The sequence below is a fragment of the Heterodontus francisci genome, chromosome 36, assembly GCF_036365525.1.
Source record: "Heterodontus francisci isolate sHetFra1 chromosome 36, sHetFra1.hap1, whole genome shotgun sequence".
NCBI lineage: Eukaryota > Metazoa > Chordata > Chondrichthyes > Heterodontiformes > Heterodontidae > Heterodontus > Heterodontus francisci.
The window spans coordinates 13,146,259-13,168,628 of record NC_090406.1 but is presented as its reverse complement, the minus strand read 5'-3'; the positions used below and the strand labels follow the sequence as shown (position 1 = coordinate 13,168,628).

Genomic DNA, 22,370 nt, shown 5'->3' with positions numbered 1-22,370 from the left:
CATATGCTCGGTTTTAAATTAGCTGACCGAAAAATATAGAAAAAAAAAGTCTCCCAAGATTGAGAAGAGCGGGGCGGGCGGAGAGAGGCTTCACTGAGAAGAGCGGGGCGGGCGGAGAGAGGCTATTCTATTCTCTACAATCCTCTGTTCAGTGGAATGAGCTGGTTCAAGAAAATGAAGTGTGACATCACAGACAAGCAGGTAGGTGATTGGTTGGAGATGATACTTGTTTGGTGAGAAACTGGTAAGTGGTTAAGGTCTATTCCAACCCTAATGTTTAAAATAGTAAAGGAACTAGTGGTAAGCTTAATAAAATATATTTTTTAAAAATGGAAAATGAAATAATTGAATAGTTAAGTAGTTAATTAAAACACGTTAAGGATGGCAGGACAGGTGATGTGTCATGGCTGCAGCATGTGGGAGCTCCTGGATGCCAGTGTGATCTAGGGTAAACATGTCTGCAGCTCGAAGAGCTTCGGCTCAGTCATTGAACTGGAGTTCCGAAGTGCAGACACTGACACATCAGGGAGGGGGAAGTTACCTGGACATTTTGAAACAGGAGGTGGTCAAACCCCTTAAGATAGGGTCTTCTGATTTGGTCAGTGGTCAGGGACAAGAGTGTGTGGCTGTAGCTGAGGCAGGTAAGAGAACCCAGAGGGCAGGAGCCTCAGCCTTTGTGATTGTCCAACAGGTTTGAGGTTCTTTCAGCTTGTTTGGATGAGAGTGGGGGCTGCAGGCTGGATGAGCAACCTGACCATGGTACCAGAAGCCATTCAAGTGAAGGGAGAAAAAAGGAATGTAGTGGTAGTAGGGGACAGTATAATTAAGGGAATTGACTGTTCTCTGCAGCAAAGAGCTGTGTTGCCTGCCCAGGTTCAAGACATCTGCTCAGGGCTGGAGAGGAACTTACAGTGAGAGGGGGGGGATCCAGTTGTCGTGGTCCACGTAGGTACCAACATCATAGGCAGGACAAGGAAAGAGGTTCTGCATAGTCAGTATAGGGAACTAGGCACCAAATTAAGCAGAACCTCGAAAGGTAATAATCTCTGGATTATTACCTGAGCCACGTGCAAACTGTCATAGGGCAAATAAGATTAGAGAAATTAATGCATGACTCAAAGACTGGTATGGTAGAAATGGGTTCCGGTTTGTGGGGCACTGGCACCAGTATTGGCGAAAGTTGTGGCTGTACTGTTGGGACGGTCTACATGCTGAGGCCAGTGGTCTAGCGAGCTGCATAAATAGGGAAGTAGAGAGTATTTTAAACTGAATAGTGGGCAAGGGATCAAATTTGGGAAGATATGGTAGATCAAGGAGTAGAGACAAGGCAAGAGAGAAAGGTATTAATATGGGAAATGGCAAATTAGGCTAAGGGATTGGTCAATAGAGACTGACAGGAAGGGACAGAGCACACAAATCGGAGAGTAGATCAACAGATAAGGCTAGAGGTTACAAAAATAATAAAAAAGGAAAACACTAAAAACTCTATCTGAATGCACGTAGCATTCGAAACAAAACAGATGAACTGAGAGCGCAAATAGAAATAAATAAGTACAATCTGATAGTCATTACAGAGACATGGCTGCAGGACGACAGATTGGGACCTGAATATTGAAGGGTACATTTAGGAAGGACAGGAAGCTAGGAAAAGATGGAGGGGTAGCTCTGTTAACTAATGATGGTATTAGCACAATGGAGAGGGATGATCTATGTTCAGGAGATCAGGATGTAGAAGCAGTTTGGGTAGAGATGAGAAATCATAAAGGCAAGAAGTCACTTGGAGTGGTGTACAGGCCACATAATATTAACCACACTGTAGGAGAGGGTATAAAAGGAATAAATAATGGCAGCTTGTCAGAAAGGACAGCGATAATTACGGGGGATTTTAACCTACATATAGACTGGAAAAATCAGATGGGCAGAGGTAGCCTAGATGAGGAGTACATAGAATGTTTTCGGGATAATTTCTTGGAACAGTACATTCTGAAGCCAAATAACCAGAAAGCAGGCTATACTAGACCTGGTATTGTGCAACGAGATAGGATTAATTAATGACCTCATAGTTAAAGGTGCCCCTAGGTAGCAGCGATGATAATATGATTGAATTTTACACTCAATTTGAGGGAGAGAAGAGTGGGTCCAAGACTAGTATTTTAAACATAAATAAGGGTAATTATGAGGGCATGAAAGCACAGCTAAAGTGAACTGGCAAATTAGGTTAAGGAATAGGTCAATAGAGATGTAGTGGCAGACATTTAAAAGGAGATATTTCAGAATACACAGAATAGATACATTTCAACGAGAAAGAAAAGTTCCAAGGGTGGGACCCACCATCCATGGTTAACTAAAACAGATAAAGATAGTATTAAGCTTAAAGAAAAAGCATAAATTGCGCCAAGATGGGAGGCAGGTCAGAAAATTGGACAGAACATATCAATCTTTGTCATTCTTTGCTAAGGAAGGTAAAATTAGAGTACAAGAAAAAGCTAGCTAGAAATATAAAGACAGATAGCAAGAGATTCTACAGTATTTAAAAAAGGGTTAACAAAGTGAGCATTGGTCCTATAGAAAGTGAGTCTGGGGAATTAATAATGGATAAGGAGATAGCAGATAAATTGAACAGGTATTTTGCATTGGTCGTCACTATTGAGGATACATGTAACATCCCAGATTTAGCTGCAAGTCAGGAAATGGAAGGGAGGGAAGAACTCAAAAAAATTACAATCACCAGAGAAGTGGTACTGAACAAACTTTTGGAGCTGTGGGCTAACAAGTCCCCGGGTCCTGATGGACTTCATCCTGGGGTGTTAAAAGAAATGGTGAGTGAGATAGCTGATGCGTTGGTTTTAATTTTCCAAAATTTCCTAGATTTGAAGGAGGTTTCATTAGATTGAAAAATAGCGAATGTAACTCCTTAATTCAAAAAGGAAGGGAGGCAGAAAGCAGGAAACTATAGGCCAGTTAGCTTAACATCTGTCTTCAGGAAAATGTTATAGCAGGGCATTTAGAAGAATTGAAGGTAATCAGGCAGAGTCAACATGGTTTTGTGAAAGGGAAATCATGTTTAACCAACATATTGCAGTTCTTTGAGGGAGTTACATGTGCTGTGGATAACCCATGGATGTATTGTACTTAGATTTCTAGAAGGCATTTGATAAGGTACCACATCAAAGGTTATTGTGGAAAATAAAAGCTCATGGTGTAGGGGATAACATATTGGCATGGATAGAAGATTGGCTAGCTAACAGGAACCAGAGAGTAGGCATAAATGGGTCATTTTCTGGTTGGCAAAATGTAACGAGTGGTGTGTCACAGGGATCTGTGCTGGGGCCTGAACTTTTTACAATTTATATAAATGACTTAAATGAAGGGACCGAAGATATGGTTGCTAAATTTGCTGATGACAAAGATAGGTAGGAAAGTAACTTGCGAAGAGGACATAAGGGAGCTACAAAGGGATATAGACAGGTTAAGTGAGTGGACAAATCGAGTATAATGTGGGGAAAGTGTGAAATTGTCCCTACTTCTAACATTTTCCCCAAGACAGATGTTAAGCTAACTGGCCTGGAGTTTCCTGCTTTCTGTCTCCCTCCCTTTTTGAATAAAAAGGAGTTACAGTCACTATTTTCCAATCTAACGAAACCCTCTTCAAATCTAGGGAATTTTGGAAAATTAAAACCAACGCATCAACTGTCTCACTCACCATTTCTTTCAACACCTCAGGATGATATCCATCAGGACCCAAGGACTTGTCAGCCTGTAGTTCCAACAATTTGTTTAGTACCACTTCCCTGGTGATTGTAATTTTCTTGAGTTCCTCCCTCCCTTCCATTTCCTGACGTACAGCTAAATCTGGGATGTTACTTGTATCCTCTATAGTGAAGACCGATGCAAAATATCTGTTCTGTTCATCTGCTATCTCCTTATTATCCATTATTAATTCCCCAGACTCACTTTCTATAGGACCAATGCTCACTTTGTTAACCCTTTTTTAAAATATCAATAGAAACTCACTATCTGTCTTCATATTTCTAGCTAGCTTTCTCTTGTGCTCTAATTTTTCCTTCCTTATCAATCTTTTAGTCATTCTGTGCTGTTTTTTTATATCCTGTCCAATCTTCTGACCTGCCACCTATCTTTGTGTCAATATATGCTTTTTCTTTAAGTTTGATACTATCTTTAACTTTTGGAGTTAACCACAGATGGCAGGTCCTCCCCTTAGAATTTTTCTCTCGTTGGAATGTAACTGACTTTACAGCATTTGTTGGGTCAAATTTTTATTTACCTTTCTTCCAGGGCCCAAAATTAAGGAGAGCCAGAGAGCTAATTACAGTCAAATTAGAAGCATTGGCTCCTGTTACCTCTTTGCAAAACTAAACTTAAGCTCCTTTTCAAGTTATGCCATAAAATGTTGCTATATTTATTTGCTCTTTACCATATTCAGGTGACATCTGCTGCTCGTTGAAGATTCCTGAGCCAAAAATTTGCCTTCCTCAAAAAACTTCAATAATCAAAGCCTGTATTTCAATTGTTTTTAAAATGGTATCTCAACTTTATTCCCTTTGTCTTCCATCAACCCCCCCCCACCCAATTCCCTAATTTTTGAAAGGGGTGCTAAACTGCAGGCAGTATGTTCCAGTCACATTTACCAAACTTCCATTATTTGAGTTTTGCTACCTTTCTTCAGCAGTCCAAATCCACACGATCTCTGTGGTTCCAGACTTGGAATGATTCTCATTTTCTCCAGTTCAGACTGAGAATCATTCCAAGCCCTGAACCAGAGATAGTGTGGATTTGGACTGCAGAAGAAAGGTAGCTAAAGCAAAAGTATGGAACCGAAGAGGGAAAGTTGCAGGACGAAAGACCAGAACAATCTCAAACAGAAATATTTCATATGGCCATGTGAGACATCAGACAAAACTCAACATGAGTGGGAGCAAAGGTTGAAAGATTTCACAGGAGTAAAATGCCTTAGAACAAGTGTTGGTACCGCAAAATACTGGTAACAGTGTTGCAGCAGTTCTCAGTTTGTGCTAAGTTAGACATCTATATTTGGTTCAAGGTATCCCATAACTGGAGAAAGTCAGGTTCCTACAATGCCCAACATCCCAAAGGATAAAACTTCACTTTTTTTTTAAATGGCTGCATTTTCACATGTAGAATACACAAAAAACAAACAATAATTGGTATGGCAATTTTAAAAACTCTTTCTACAGCTCCCGAAGCTTTACAAAATCTTTTCACTGCATATTTACTAATCTCAAGTGGTGCATTTTTGACTGGATCATACAGTAATTTAAATGTTCTGAATCAATCATTTTTTCCGCAAAAGTACTCATACTTACCAAGTACCACTGCTTACGATATAAAGGATCTGAAGGAACAGAAAATGCACGTTTCTGCCGTCTTTTTACTACCTGCTGTTCCAGCCACTTCACCTAAACAATAAGACAGTAGTGTGTCAGGCTGAAGTATAAAATGTTCAAAACAATGTGAAAAGCAGAACTAAAAGCAATAATTTTAATAAATCCTTCATTAAATATTCACCATTTCTAATAAAATGTCAGAGAAACCAGGCATGAGCTTGTATTACCATACATCAGCACAATCCAGACATATATAAATAATGCATTTTGCCTTCATATTCTAATTCCAACCTCTTTTTACTCCCCAAAGTCCTTAAACATTTGAACATGCAAATACATGCCCATCTTTCCAAGAACTCCATGCTTGAATCGCTCAAAGAGGTTTCCATCCTGCCATAGTACCGAAATGGCTTGCATCAAAGCCATAAATGACACCCTATGTGACTGTGAACATGGTAAAGTGTCCTTCTCAACCGGTCTGCAGTCTTTTACATGGTTGACCACAACATCCTCCTCAAACGCCTCTCCTCCGTTGCCAGCTGTGGGGGACTGCACATTTCTGGTTCCTTTTAATCTATTCAATCATAGCCAGAGAATCACTTGTGGTTACTTCACTTCCCACTCCCACACCATTACCTCTGGTGTCCCCCACAGATCTATCCTTGGCCCTCTTCTATTTCTCATCTGTATTTCCTCCAACTAAATATTGGGAAGACTGCAGTCATTGTCTTCGGTTCCCGCCACAAACTCCATTCCCTAACTACTGACTTTAACCCCCTCCCTGGTGACAAGATGAGACGAGACGCTATTTGTTCCACTAATGGAAACAGTTTCTTTCTATTTACTCTATTGTCACTGTTGTAATGTACGAAATGCCTTTGTTACCTCTAGACTTGACTATTCAAACACACTCCTGGCCAGCCTCCCAGCTTCCACCCTCCATAAACTTAAGCTTGTTCAAAACTCTGCTGCCTGCATATCCTAACTCGCACCTAGTCCTATTCACCAATCACCAGTGCCCTTGCTGATCTACATTAACTCCCAGCAGCCCTCATTCATGTTGAGTTTGAAACTCAACCTCAGTTTGAAATTTTTCATGGCCTCACCCCTCCATTTTCCTGCACCCATTGCCAGCCTACAGCTTTGAGAATTCTGTTTCTCCAACTCTACCCTCTTGTTCATTCTCCTACCATTAACTGTCATGCTGTCAGCCACTGGACCCCCAAGCTCTGGAATTGCTCCTGAAACATCTGTCTCTCCAACTTAAAACTCACATTTTTGACCAAGTCTTCAAATCACCCCTCAAAACATCTGCTACTTTGGCTTGATGTCAATTTTGTTTTATTATGCTTCAGTGCTTTTCAAGGTACTACATAAAGGCTAATTGTTGGACATTTCTCCTCCTCTTCTTCTTCTTCTTCTTTCCACCTCCGCCAAAATTCTCATCAGAATTCAGGAAGAGGAGGAAGCAGTATTATAAAATATGATATGCATATCCAATACAAAAATCAGGTACCATCAATATTCAAATTGCAAGTCAACTGTCTATTTCTGTCTGCCATGAGATTAATGATTCAAGCATAACATTAGGCACATTATGCTTTAACTATACACATACTACTCATTTAATTTACCTTGGGTTCCTTTTCCAGCCACCTATGTCGCATTTGGTGTGGATTGATGGATCGTTTCAACACTCCTTTGTGTTTAAAATAGTAATAATGTCCATCTTCAAAAACCTTTTTATAAAATAAAAGGCAACTCTGAAATAGCTATTTCCAGCATTCACTGTTTGATTAAAACTACTTTCCAGAAGTCTTCTTACCCCTGATCAAGGAGAGGCACAAGAGCTCTAATCATCTCAAGAGATCCCACTAATCACATCATCAATTCTCCCAAAATATCCTGGCCAGAGTGAAAATAACACCACACAATGTTGATATTGGTAATTTGACTTTTTTTTAAAAACTAGGAAACCTAGGTGAAGGGCTAAAGTCCATCAGCTTTACTAAGTACATATATTTGCATAATGTACACTAAATAACCATTACAAACCTAAATTGTTGTAGGTTTTGATTACTGGTACACACACTGTTGTGTGCTTCAAATATTTGTAAAGAATTTGCAGTTATACAAGCACATTTATCATGTCTCAAATAATTCCAAATCACTCCATGAATTAAAATTGTACAGTTACCTATTGTCACATAGCTCAAACACAGCAAACAGAAAATGACTGTACAAGCAGTTAATACATTTTGGACAGTGATGGATGGCTAAGACAGAAAGGTTGTCGAGGCCCTTGAGTACCCTCACGTGCAGCTCACATAAACCTAAACTACCAGGAGACATATGGAACCGGATTAATATCTCATTTCAAATAACACTATCAACACTGCACTGAAATATCAACTTCGATTATGTCCCAAAATGGAAATTTTGACTCAACAGCTATATGAGGCAGAAGTGCTACTTTGAGCAAACACATTTAATGTAATCCTCATACCATAAATATGTACTGGTGCAAAGTTAAGTGATTCTAATATTAGTTGTGTACTTCTTTGCAAAATGAAGCTGTGAAATGCAAGCTGCAAAAGCTCCCTGGACTATTACATTAGGCTCTACAACACCATCTTTTCAAAATTAGAAAGTATATTTCATGTTGTCACTACATTTATTCCACATATCAGTACTAAGACACATTAGTAGGAAAAATGCCATGATGGCAGTATGCTTTAATGTTGTATAAAATCTATTATGTTATGCACTTCATCACCTCCAATTACTTCCATTGTCAACACTAACAGGCCTGTAACCAACAATACCCCATCCAGCTAGGACATGGAATCCAATGTCATTAGATTTCTGCACCAGAATTAATTATTTTTTTCTGCATTTCTTGACTTTATTTATCTCTGTTGCAAAAACAAGTCTGCAATCACTTTATTTTGGGTAATGGGGCTTTGTCTTTCAGAAATTCAGATAACAACCATGCCAACCCTTTTCCTCCCAAGTTGAGAACAATGCCCTGGTTTTACACGACTCAACACATTCATATCAAAAAAACAAGCATGAAAGGGGATAGAAAAAAAAACACAATTGGGGCACATCCACACTGAGTGGACACAATATTAAAAATACCAGAGGCACCATTTAACTCCATTAAAACCATAAGTGACTAAAGTGTCCTGGTCAACATTTATCCCCAAACCAAAATCCCCAAAATACATATTATCTGGTCATTATCATTGTTGTTTGCAGGAGCTTGCTGTGTGCAAATTGCTTGCATATTTCCTACATTAGAACAGTGACTGGACTTCAGGTACTTTATTGGCTGTAAAAACACTTTGGGGTGTCCTGTGGCCGTTTCCTCTTTAAGTGAGCAGTAAGTGAGCCATACCCGTCCTAAGTTGATGAAGCCGTGCTTAAAAGCTATCCTCTGTGCATCCCCTGTTCCACCAGAGATGCGGACAGCCCAGGTGTTGGTGTAGAGCCGCCTACCACTGTCATGCCCACTAACAACGCTTGCAATGACAGCAGCAACCAACAACCGCCAGAAACAGATCATAGCGATGCGATGAATCTTGATGCAATCTCGACTGCAGCCTCAAACTTTGTCATTTTATACCCAACGTGGTCCCGCGGTGCAAGATTTTTAAAAAAAACCTCCTGCGGCTCATTAAACAAAAAAAGCTCAAATACAAGGGTGGGGAGGGAGCGGGTCAATAATTGGCTGAAGTTTCAAAAATCTCACACACGCTATTAAATCAGGAACCCCGCCCAAGGTGTGCACTTCGTTAATTGTTATTGTTCAAGTTGGGAAGCAGCGCTCACGGAAACAGCCGAATGTGGCCGAAGAGGCCGGGTCACTCCCCGCCCAAGGTCCGGCTCGAGCCGAGCGCGTGCCGCTGACCCGCCCCCGCCAGGAGCACTCGGGCACGACGGTTGGCGAGTGACGTCATCGCCAGGTGGGCTCGAGCATAACGGTCGCCGACACGTGACACGCACTGCTTAGAAATGATGGCATAATGGAGATCTGGCATTGAGATGTTCTCTCGACTTTCCAACTGAGTTATAGACTCCATATAAGCGCTTATTTTCACCTCGGCGCCCTCAGTTATTGTGGCCCGATGTTATTTTTTTATTTGTGGGCAACTGCACTGAGAAGCACTGGTTTCTGCTACCAAAGCTTGTTCGACTTCATCTGGTCCTCAGGCTTCAACCCAAATTTTTGCCCAAGTTTACCTAATCCCCTCACCATTTGAGCCATCTTATTCCTTTCACCCATCTCCACACAAATCCAAAGTAGGTGACAATTTCTTGACAGAAACTTGGCATTTTTCACAGATCATACTGTCTTCCTGTAATTATTTGTCAATTATGGAAGGAAAGTACTCTACCTCAAAGTAGAGTTTGGCTAAGAGGAAATTGGAAATGTATCCCACTTCACTATCACTTGATTGCCATCTGGGTTTTAAGAGGAGGCATTCCTCCGTTCCGAAGAAGGGTCACTGACCCGAAACGTTAACTCTGCTTCTCTTTCCACAGATGCTGCCATAACTGCTGAGTGATTCCAGCATTTCTTGTTTTTGTTTCAGATTTCCAGCATCCGCAGTATTTTGCTTTTATTCCACAAGATCTGCTGCTTTGTGATGTGATACTGGTCTCATCTGAAAGGAGTTATCATGTTACTTGGACCTTCATAAAGCACAATTGTTTTGATCCTTTAAGTATGGATGGTTTAACTGTTTGGCAGATCCCTTTTGGCTGTACTTTCTGATTTTACAGTCTGTTCAATCTTTTGAGCTATGTGGAGGATGCTGATTCTTCTTCTTTGGCCTCCTTGTCTCGAGAGACAATAGATAAGCGCCTGGAGGTGGTCAGTGGTTTGTGAAGCAGCGCCTGGAGTGGCTATAAAAGCCAATTCTAGAATGACAGGCTCTTCCACAGGTGCTGCAGAAAAATTTGTTTGTCGGGGCTGATTACCAAGAGGAAAAGATTAACTACCTTATAAAGGTGCTGTTCATTATTCAAATTAATGACATCTCCACCCAATTGGTTCCCATTCTGTCTTCCCTGCAACCACTACCTGGAATTTCAGATTTTCTTGCATCGCTCTATTCTTGGATTCCTCAGTTCTGGTCAAAATGAACCTCCTGAGAATATACTTTGAAATATACTGCAGTAAAAGGAGAGTCTGAATTGACACCATCTGTTCAGCTGCTTCTGTCGCTTCCCTCCATTTCCCTAGCCCACTGGGCCAGACTTCCTCTAGGGTTTCCCCCATGCCCTACCCTGAATTTGTGTTTTTCTCTAGTGTCTTTCCTATCTACCCTCATGCCCTCTCCAAGATGAACGTGTCCATGAGACCCACCTTTTGCTCATTTGACTCGATTCGCACTAAACTGCCGACCACTCAACTTCCCTTCCTTACCCCATGTTTGCTGATAATTGTTATCGGTTCTCTTCAGGTACTGTCCCCATCCTCTTCAAATCTACCATCATCACCCTTCTTTTCAAAAAACCAATCCTTGACCCCTCTGCCCTTGCAAACTACCCCCTTTCCTCTCCAAAGTCTTTGAACGTGCTGTTGCCTTCCAAATCTGCACCCATATTTCCACCCCTGCCAGAGTACCAAAAAGGCTTTTATCAAAGTCACAAATTACATCCTATGTGACTGTGACCATGGAAAACTAACCCTCCTCATCCTTCTTGACCTATCTGCAGCCTTTGGTACAGTTGACTACACCATCCACCTACAATATCCTCCATCTTCCAACTGATTGGGACTGCAGTCGCCTGGTTGCATTCTTATCTATTCAGTCTTAGCCAGAGAATCATCTGCAATGGCTGCTCTTCCCACTTCCACACCATTACCTCTGGTGTCCCCCAAGGATCTATCCTTGTCTCCCTCCTATTTTCCATCTACATGCTGTCCCTTGGCATCCAAAAACTCGTCATATTCCACATGTCTGCTGACAACACCCAACTCTACCTCACCACCACCTCGCTTGATCCCTCCACTGACTCGAAATTGTCAGACTGCTTGATCAACAACCTGTACTGGATGAGCAGACATTTCCTCCAACGAAATATTGGAAAGCCATTATCTTCAATGACCGGAGCAGCAATCGGCGGCGGACCTGGGAGGAGGCGGATCCGGAGCGGGACCTGGAGAAATAAAAAGTGGGGCTCGAGGCCCTTACCTACCTTAGACAGCAGTCGGCGGTGGACCCGGGAGGAGGCCAATCCGGAGTGGGACCCGTAGAAATAAAGAGCAGGGCTCGAGGCCTTTACCTACCTTAGACCGGAGCAGCAGTCGGTGGCAATCAGCCTTTGTGTCTCCATGTGCTGGGTTTAAAAAGTGAAAAAAACTAACAGTGACACCACGGGAAATCTGTAAGCTGATTGGTTGGTAAGTAACAGCTGTTGTTGCCTGTAAATACCTTATAAAATCACGAAAAAAACAATTTTTTTTTCTTAAAGCCCTCAAATAGCTACCTTGTAAGTGATAAGGTTAGTACTACTAAGGTTTTTTAATTAGTGTAATTTATTAATAATTGCTAATAAGGTGCTGTTTGGATAGAGCATAAGGCTGTTAGTTGTGTGTGAGGGATTTCACTGACGAGGGGAAGGAGGTACTCTTTGGTCTCTCTTTTCTTTACTGCCTTTTCAGCCTCAACAGTACAGGGGAAGAAGCTGATTGGCAAGTAACTGTTAAGTCATTATGCTTATTATATAAGCAATAATTTTTTTTTATAAAGCTATGTAATAACAGGGCAGCTTGGCCAAGCGGAATGTGCCTCCTGTGGCATGTGGGAAGTCGTGGACACACCATGTGTCCTTGACAAACACATCTGCAGGAAGTGTCAACGGCTGCAGAAGCTTGCGTTCCGGGTTTCGGAGTCACTGTGGTGCATCCGCGCGGCAGAGAAATACGTGGATAGCACATTTCAGGAGGTAGTCACCCCAGAGCTTAAGAGAGCACAGGCAGAGAGGGACTGGGTGGCTGCCAGATAGACAAGAAGGTCAAGGCAAGTAGTACAGGAGTCCCCGGAGAGCATCCCACTTTATAATCGGTATTCATTTCTGAGTACCGATGGGGGAGAGGGTTCCTCTGGAGAGTACAGTGAAAGTCATGACCAGAGCACCAAGGGTGGCTCAGCTGTGCAGGGAGGGAGGAGAAAAGATAAGAGAGCAATAGTGGTAGGGGATTCTATAGTTAGGGGAGTAAATAGGTACCAACGATACAGGAAGAAAGAGGGATGAGGTCCTGCAGGCTGAGTTTAGGGAGTTAGGAACGAGATTAGCAAGCAGGACCTCAAAGGTAGTAATATCCGGGTTATTCCCAAGGTGAGTATAGAAATAGGAAAATACACCAGATGAATGCGTGGCTGTAAAGATGGTGCAGGAGGGAGGGCTTCAGATTTCTGGGGCATTCGGACCGGTTCTGGGGAAGGTGGGACCTGTACAAGCCGGACGGTCTACACCTGAACAGGACTGGGACAAATATCCTTGCAGGAAGGTTTGCTAGTGCTGTTGGGGATGGTTTAAACTAGTTTGGCAGGGGGATGGGACAATTTCAGGGCAGGGAAGGGAGGCAGAAAATTAGCGTGTGGCTCAGAAAGACAGAAGAAGCAAAGGTTAAAAAGTGAGCAGCACAGGAATTTGGCAGTGTTAAAGAGTATATATTTAAATGCAAGGAGTATAGTAAATAAAGCCGATGAGCTGAGGGCACAGATGGACACATGGCAACACGATATCATTGCTCTAATGGAAACTTGGCTTAAAGAAGGGCAAGAATGGTAGTTCAACATCCCGAGATATAGTGCTCTCAGGCGGGATAGAGAGGGGGATAAAAAAGGAGAGGGGTGGCATTATTAGTTAAGGAATCAATAATAGCTTTGAGTGGGGATGATATGCTAAATGAATCATCAAACGAGGCCATATGGGTGGAGCTCAGAATTAATAAAGGGGCAGCCACACTACTAGGAGTGTACTGTAGACCCGCAAATAGTGAAAGGGAGATAGAAGAACAAATATGTAGGCATATTTCTGAGCGCAAAAAGTATAGGGCAATAATAGTTGGGGATTTCAACTACCCCAATATCAATTGGGATACAAACAGTGTGAAGGGCACAGAGGGCACAAAATTCTTGAACTGCATTCAAGGGAACTTTTTTAGCCAGCACGTAACAAGCCCACGAGAGGGGTCGCAATTCTAGATTTAGTCTTCGGTAATGAAGCTGGGCAAGTGGATGAAGTAACAGTAGAGGAATAACGGTAGGGGGACCATTTTGGAGATAGTGACCATAATACAGTTAGTTTTAGCATAATCATGGAAAAGGACAAAGATAAAATAGGAGTAAAAGTTCTAAATTGGTAGAAAGCAAATTTTATGAAACTGAGAGGTGACCTGGCGAAAGTAGACTGGATACAACTACTTGAAGGAAAATCAGTGGCAAACCAGTGGGAGGCATTCAAAAGTGAGATACTACAGGCACAGTGTAGGCATGTCCCCTCATAGATAAAGGGTAGTACTGCCAAATCTAGAGCCCCCGGTTATCTAGAAGCTTATAGGGTAAGTTAAAGCAGAAAAAGAAAGCTTATGATGATCACAAAAAACGTAATACTTTAGAAAGCCTAGAAGAGTATAGAAAGTGCAGGGGTGAAGTAAAAAAGGAAATTAAAAAAGCCAAGAGAGGACATGAAAAATTAGTAGACAGGTAAAATCAAGGAAAACCCAAAGATGTTTTATCAGCATATTAAGAGCAAGAAGATAACTAAGGAAAGGGTAGGGCCTATGAATTACATACAAGGGAACTTATGCGTGGATGCAGAAGATGTGGGCAGGGTTCTGAATGATTTTTTTGTCTCTGTCTTCACAAAGGAGAGGGTTGATGCAGACATTGTAGTTAAAGAGGAGGAGTGTGAAATATTCGATATGATAAGCATAATGAGAAAGGAAGTACTCGAGAGTCTGACATCCTTGAAAGTGAATAAATCACCAGAGCCGGATGGATTACATCCCAGATTGTTACAGGAAGTCAGGGAGGAAATAGCGAATGCTCTGAGGATCATCCTCAAATCCTTACTAGATACACGTGAGGTACCAGACGATTGGAGGTCTGCGAATGTTGTACCATTGTTTAAAAAGGGTGCGAGGGATAGACCAAATAATTATAGGCCCGTCAGTCTGATCTCGGTGGTGGGTAAATTATTAGAATCAATTCTGAGGGACAGGATAAACTGCCACTTAGAAAGGCATAGATTAATCGGGGATAGTCAGCATGGATTTGTTAAGGGAAGGTCATGTCGTACTAACTTGATTGAAATTTTTGAGGAAGTAACAAGGAAGATTGATGAGGGTAGTTCAGTGGATGTGGTCTACATGGATTTTAGTAAGGCATTTGACAAGGTCCCACATGGCAGACTGGTCAGTAAAATGAAAGCCAATGGGAGACAGAGGAATGTGGCAGGTTGGATCCAAAATTGGCTCAGTGACAGGACACAAAGGGTAGTAGTCGACGGATGTTTTTGCAAATGGAAAGTGGTTTCCAGTGGCGTTCCACAGGGCTCAGTGTTGGGTCCCTTGCTGTTTGTGGTGTATATTAATGATTTGGACTTAAATGTGGGAGGCATGATTGGGAAATTTGCTGATGACACAAAAATTGGCCGTGTAGTTGATAGTGAAGAGGATAGCTGTAGACTCCAGAATGATATCAATGGTTTGGTTGAGTGGGAGGAAAAGTGGCAAATGGAATTTAATCCGGAGAAGTGTGAGGTAATGCATTTGGGGAGGGAAAACAAGGCGAGGGAATATACAATAAACGGGAGGATATTGAGAGGGATAGAAGAAGTGAGTGACCTTGGAGTGCATGTTCACAGGTCCCTGAAGGTGGCAGGACAGGTAGATAGAGTGGTGAAGAAGGCATGTGGAATGCTTTCCTTTATTGGCCGAGGTATGAATACAAAAGCAGGGATGTAATGCTGGAACTGTATGAAACGCTAGATAAGCCACAGCTGGATTATTGCGTACAATTCTGGTCACCGCATTACAGGAAGAACATAATTGCTCTGGAGAGAGTACAGAGGATATTTACAAGAATATTGCCAGGGCTTGAAAGTTGCAGTTATAAGGAAAGATTGGATAGGCTAGGATTGTTTTCCTTAGAACAAAGGAAGCTGAGAGGTAACTTAATTGAGGTATGCAAAGTTATGAGGGGCCTAGATAGAGTGGACAGGAAGGACCTGTTTCCCCTAGTGGAGAGGTCAATTACCAGGGGGCACAGATTTAAAGTGATTGATAGAAGGATTAGAGGGGGCATGAGGAAAAACTTTTTCACCCAGAGGGTGGTGGGTGTCTGGAATTCACTACTGGGAACAGTGATGGCAGAAACCTTCAAGTCTTTTAAAAGGTACCTGGACATGCACCTGAAGTGCTGTAACCTGCAAGGTTATGGGCCAAGTGCTGGAAGGTGGGATTAGATTGGGTGGCTAATTTTTTCGGCCGGCACGGACACAATGGGCTGAATGGCCTCCTCCTGTGCCATAATTCTTCTGTGGTTCTATGGTTCAGTCCCTTCCACAATCTCCGTTCCATAGCTCTGACTCCATCCCTCTCCCTGGCAACTGTATGAGGCTGAACCAGACTGTTCACAATCTTGGTGTCGTATTTAACCCCGAGATGAGCATCTGACCACATGTCCATGCCATCACTAAGACTGCCTATTTCCACTTGCATTACATTGCCTGACTCCACCCCTGCATCGGCTCATATTCTAGACTTGAATATTCCAATGAGCTCCTGGCTGGACTCCCATCTTCCACCCTCCATAAACTTGAGCTCATCTAAAGCTCTAGTGGCCATATCCTAACTCGCACCAAGTTCTGTTCATCCATTGCTCCCTTACCTACATTGGCTACCAGTTAAGCAATGCCTCGATTTTAAAATTCTCATTCATGTTTTCAAATGCCTCCATGGTCTCACCTCTCCCTATGTCTGTAACATCCTCCTGCCTTACAACCCTCCGAGATAGCCGCACTCCTCCATTCTAGCATCTTGGGCATCCTGATTTTAATCACTCCACCATTGGCAGCCATACCTTCAGCTGCTGAAGCTGTAAACTCTGGAATTCCCTCCCTAAACTGCTCTGCCTCTCTACCTCTCTTTCCTCCTTTAAGACGTTCCTTAAAGCCTACTGCTTTGATCCCATCTGCACTAATATCCCCTAGTGTGCTCAGTATCAAATTATTTTTGAGAACGCTCATGTGAAGCTCATTGGGACATTTTACTGTGTTAAATGTGCTCAATAAATGAAAACTGTTGTTGTTGTATAATGTCACTTTTTTTTAAGAGGAATGTGGCCCTCATGGTTTGATACATAGTCTTAAGGATTTTGATCCAATGTCTGGTAGCTGCTCTACCAACGTAGTCCCTATAAATCTAAAAAACATTGAGGTGCACAAATGCTGAAGAACTTCATTACAGGAAGAAGTGCATCGAGAGGACCAAAAACCCCATCAGTAGCAGTGAGTATTGCGTTATAAATATAAATAGGGTGATATGGGACAGTTTCACTGTAGCAATCCTCTCTAATAGTTTCCGCATTACCAGGTATCATTGAATTAGAGAGAACTATTCTCCAAAGCCACCCTAATGATGCCAAGTTAAACAGGACTGCACAAACAAACTTAAAGGGAGAGCATTTAAACAGTTATCATTAAAGCGATACTGTCGAGAGGAACTAAGGTGAAAAAGAACATTATGGGAAATAGTTGACAAAGGGGATGATCTCAGACAACCCAAATTAAATAAGAATGCTCAGGGGAAGTATAAAGCAAAGCAAAACAAAACAACTAAGAAAAACAAAAATTCAAAGGATAAACCAGAAAGAAGTAAAATCAAAAGGGACATCTGGAATAATATAAAAGGGGGCAACAGAAAAAATACATTAAGAAAGGGTAGCAAAGATGAAGATCATGAGATATATTTGTTGTGAAATGTTCACAAATAATAGTGCCAGGTACAATGGAGAAGTGAAGAGATGCTAAAACTGGCTGTTAATCAGTAAACTTAAAGTTATGGCCTTAAAGAGTAAGGTTTGGAAACTTACAAAGGCAAACAGCAGAGGGAGGATTATTGAGGGCAAGTGGATAGCATTAGATTCAGTGAGACTTCTCAGGTAAATGATAAACAAAAGAAGAGGTGCGCTGGATTGAGTACAAGAAAATGCATAAGAACATAATAAGTAGGAACAAGAGTAGGCAGTACAGCCCATCGAACCTGCTGCACCATTCAGTATGATCTTCTGCGTTTCTACATCCACTGCACTTCCCCCTCCTATTCCCATATTCCTTGATTCTCTTAATGCCCAAAAATGTATCAATCTCAGTCTCTCATCGACCGAGCATCCACAGCCCTCTGGGGTGGAGAACTCCGAAAATTCGCAACCATCTGAGTGAAGAAATTTCTCCTTATCTCACTCTGAAATGCAGAAAGATTTAAAATAATCAGTAGGGCAAACCCAAAACCCAAATGGGCTTGAAATTAAGGATTAGCATAAAATAGTAAATATTCTGAAATGTATACCTCCTCTAAGGATTCACAATGGAAGATTCACATGGACTGCAACGGTTCAAGAAGGCAGCTCACCACCACCATCTCAGGGGCAATTAGGGATGGGAAATAAATGCTGGCCGAGCCAGCTACGCCCACATCCCATGAATGAAAAACAGATGTGGAAGTAATACAGCCTCTCCAGGCAAAGATATCCCAAGTAAAATTAATACCTTAACTATAAATGAGATTGAAGTCCTCGGCGAGCTTAACAGGCTCAAAACAAATAAATCTACAAGGATCGATAGTATTTATCCCAGAGTCCTGAGAGGGGAAATCTGTGAGCCACTGGTAATCGTAATCAAGGTGTCAATGGACGCTGGGGAGATGATACCCATATTCAGAACAAACACAGGCAACTGCAGACCTATTTCATATAAAATAATGAAACTGCTTATCAGAACAAACTTGACAGTCATCTAGACAACAATAATCTAGTTAATAGCAGGTAACACGGGTTTAGAAGGGGAAGATTGTGCTTAGCCAACCTTCATGATTTCCTTGAGAAAGAGACAACCCAAATGGAAGTGGTCTATTTTGACTTCTGGAAGACTTTTGATAAAGTCTCAAATAAAAGATTATTAATTGAACTCAAAAGGTATGGAGAGTTAAGATTCACACTGGAAATGGATAAGAAACTCACTGTAAAGAGCAACATGTACTCATTAGAGGCATTATGTCAAAGTGGAGGAAGTACTGAGAGGAGTGCCTTGCTACTGTTTCTAATTAAATGACCTGGATTCAGAAACTTAATGTAAACTGATCAGGTTTGCAGATGCTTTGAAAGTGACAGTGGAATCAGAGAAATAACCTTAGAAATTATAGCAATGGACAAAATATGTGTGGGCAGAATAATAGCAGATGAATTTTAAGGCAGAAAAATGTAAAGTGATTTACTACTGAAAAAGCTAAGGATGAAGCTGAGAGAGATGTCAGAGTCTTAGTTGATTCAACATTAAACATACCCAATGAATGCTGAGCAACAATTAACAAAGCTAATAGGGTAGAAAAACCGAAAATGCTGGAAATACTCAGCAGGTGTGGAGAGGGAGAAACAGAGTTAACATTTCAGGTAGGTAACCTTTCATCAAAGGCAATAGGACGTTGAACTACTATTAAACATGTCACAGGCAGTAATGATTAAACTTTAAATTCCTCTGGTTCGACCACACCTTGAATATTGTGTCTAATTTGGTCACTAAAAAATAAGAGATGTCAAAGATATAGTGAAGTGAAGGATGAGCAGAAGTATGGAGTCTGTGGGAGGAAAAAATAATTAAGATTCAATTTTAAAACTCTATACTTTTTCCTAATAAGTAAACCCCCACAATCAAATGTTGCTTCCTGTTACTGCGCCATATATAAGACAGTCCCAAAATTTATTGTGAAAGTACAAAAGAGATTTATTGCTAGTTGGGAGCAACAGCAATTAAAGTGCATGTAATAACAACAATAACATATATTTGTTTTCAACCTGTTCTACTTTTGATTTTGCAGAAGTATAACTACTGCTCTCCTCAGTCATGGTCTTAGTTATAAATGTTTTGCACATTATGATAAACTAATAAATGTATTATTTATTTTGAAATGAGAAGTTAGCTTTCTAGATTGAATGAAGGACTTGCTTAGTGCTTTTCATGACCACCAGATGTCTCAAAGTGCTTTATGTAATGAGTTCTTTTTATGTTGTCTGACGCAACATAAATGAAATATGTGGAGTCCAGTTGATTGAAGATCTCAAACAAGTTTATTAACAGCGAACTATCATATACAGTACCGAGCTAACTATTTACAGGACCTGCCTCCTGCCACTGCTGGTCGGCTCGTGTCTAGATTGAATGAAGGACTTGCATTTACATAGTGCTTTTCATGACCACCAGATGTCTCAAAGTGCTTTCTGTAATGAATTATTTTTATGGTGTCTGATGCAACATAAATGAGATGTGTGTAGTCCAGTTGGTTGAAGATCTCCCAACCAAGGTAGAATATTTGTGTTTTCCATGCCAACTTGCCATAGCTACATTGCATTGTTAGTGTGCCACTGCAAGGGATGGGTGACCTGTTGTATGCAGAAAACCTGGCAATTGGCGGTTGTATCATTGATTTCCAACGACTCCAGTACATGTCTTTGAGGATTCGGACTGGTAGAATATTTGCACTCGTGCTAGTGTCAATCTTAACCCTGAGTGTATGTTTGCCAGCTTGCTTTGGGAATGTGATGCTAATAGTGATGAAAGCTTGTTTGATTTCATCAACATGATGTGTCAGGTTCACAATGTGGAATGTCTGTTCATCTTTTGGCTGAGACTTGCTTCTCTCTGAGTCTTGTCTCAGGTCTGTTTCTCTTTGGACTTCATGTATCGCCTTACGTTTACGCAGGTCTCTGGCGCTCTCCTTGCTGCTTGCTTGTGTTCTACTGTGGCTTCTGGCTGCGTCTTTGGAGCCAGATTTCCTGCATAGGCGGGCCTTGCACAAGTCTTGAAATGCAGGACAATGTTGCGGTGAGGGGGACCAACCACACAGCTTGCTTGCTCTGTTCAAACTGGTTATCGTGCCAATGCTGTTGGCTGCACCTAGTTTGCAGGTTCTGTTTTCCAGCTACAGTGTCTTCATATTTTCTGCCATCTTCCAGCAGTGCATCAATGCTGTGACCTTACTTTTTCCCCAAGAGGTCCTTCTGAAACACTTCAATTGGTGATGATACAATTACCAGCTCCATTAGTCAGTCTGACAGCTCAGTTTCTGAGAAATCGCATTGATTGCCCTTCCTACGGCATCTACTGACGAACTAGCCTATTGATTCCCATGGCTGTTGCCTGTAGGGCATCAATTCCAGGTGGTGAATTCTAAAATTCACTCTTAATCTGAGCTGATCTTCTAGCACTTTCCATATATTTGCAGGATCTTTCTGGTCCTCGTCAGATAAGCCTGAGGTATTGATTCTGTGTAATCCCTTATTTCCAACTGCTCTTAGTATTTTTACAGCCTGTTTCTTTGGTTCTACAATTACTTGGTCTGTAAAGCATAACTGAATTCTTTGTTTGAAAAGTTGGAAAAAGATAGAATATCCCTGGCCTTCCAGATCATGCTGGAAAATTTGGAATCCATCTTCCTGCTGTTCTTTTGCTTTAAAGCTTGCTTTAAGACTTGTTCTATCACTGTTTTCCCTTAAAAAACTCTCTTGCTTTGATTGACAGGAGTAGGTGTTTAGCAATGCTTGTCTGTTTATCTAGCTTCCAGCACACGGGCGGCACAGTGGCGCAGTGGTTAGCACCGCAGCCTCACAGCTCCAGCGACCCGGGTTCAATTCTGGGTACTGCCTGTGTGGAGTTTGCAAGTTCTCCCTGTGTCTGCGTGGGTTTTCCCCGGATGCTCCGGTTTCCTCCCACAAGCCAAAAGACTTGCAGGTTGGTAGGTAAATTGGCCATTATAAATTGCCCCTAGTATAGGTAGGTGGTAGGGAAATATAGGGTCAGGTGGGGATGTGGTAGGAATATGGGATTAGTGTAGGATTAGTATAAATGGGTGGTTGATGGTCGGCACAGACTCGGTGGGCCGAAGGGCCTGTTTCAGTGCTGTATCTCTAAAACTAAAACACACCAGTCTGTATGTTTACACAGTTGTGCAATAGGCATTTCAAGTGTTTTTTTTCTCTGCTAGAGTTTGTTTAGATAGCCATTCAATAGGTATTTCTTCACAGTTGAGTGGTTTTATGTTTTTTTTAAACTTTGGCTGAGCGAATGAAAGCTCTTCACGCTTGAGTGATTTAATGGGTCTTTAAGCTTTAACTTTGAGCTGCGTGATAGGAGGTTTCCTGTGCTATTTGCTGTTGGGCGCCTCCTATAATGGTGCCATCTCGAACAGCCTAGGGGAGCCTTTGAAAACAATCGATCAGCCTCAAATATTGGCCAGGATACCAGGGATAACTTCCTTGCTCTTCTTCAAAATAGTGCCATAGGATCTTTTACATCCACCCGAGCAAGCAGATGGGGCCTCGATTTAACATCTCATTCAAAAGACAGCACTGGCGATGGTGCAATGCTCCCTTTTTACTGCACTGGAGTGTCAGCCTTGATTTGTTGCTCAAGCCCTGGAGTGGGACTTGTCCCAGAACCTTGTTACTCAGAGGCAAGAGTACTACCAACTGAGCCACAGCTGACACTGCATAATTGTGTAATCTATTTTTCTAAACATTTAACTTGACAATAATAAAAAAATGAAAATGCTAGAAATGCATAGAATTTACTGACAAATCATTACTCTGTGTCTTTTTCTCTTTTCAGATGTTAATAGTGTATTTGCAACATTTACTATGCTCTGTCTTTCATATTTCTGACAGCACCCTTGAACATTTGGGAAATAGTCAATGATATTTATGATCACAA

General features: G+C 41.6%; 1 protein-coding gene across 1 annotated transcript in view; it reads right to left on the bottom strand.

Annotated features, from left to right (window-relative positions):
* Positions 1-8,934, bottom strand: part of LOC137351355 (proprotein convertase subtilisin/kexin type 4-like) — a 62,204-nt gene extending 53,270 nt beyond the window's left edge. The window contains exons 1-3 of the mRNA XM_068015800.1: positions 8,767-8,934; positions 7,001-7,105; positions 5,346-5,438 (exon numbers count right to left, since the gene is read on the bottom strand). Of these exons, the coding sequence (XP_067871901.1) occupies positions 5,346-5,438; positions 7,001-7,105; positions 8,767-8,934 (366 nt within the window). The remainder of the gene's footprint in view (positions 1-5,345; positions 5,439-7,000; positions 7,106-8,766) is intronic.
* Between the last annotated feature and the right edge of the window lie 13,436 nt (positions 8,935-22,370).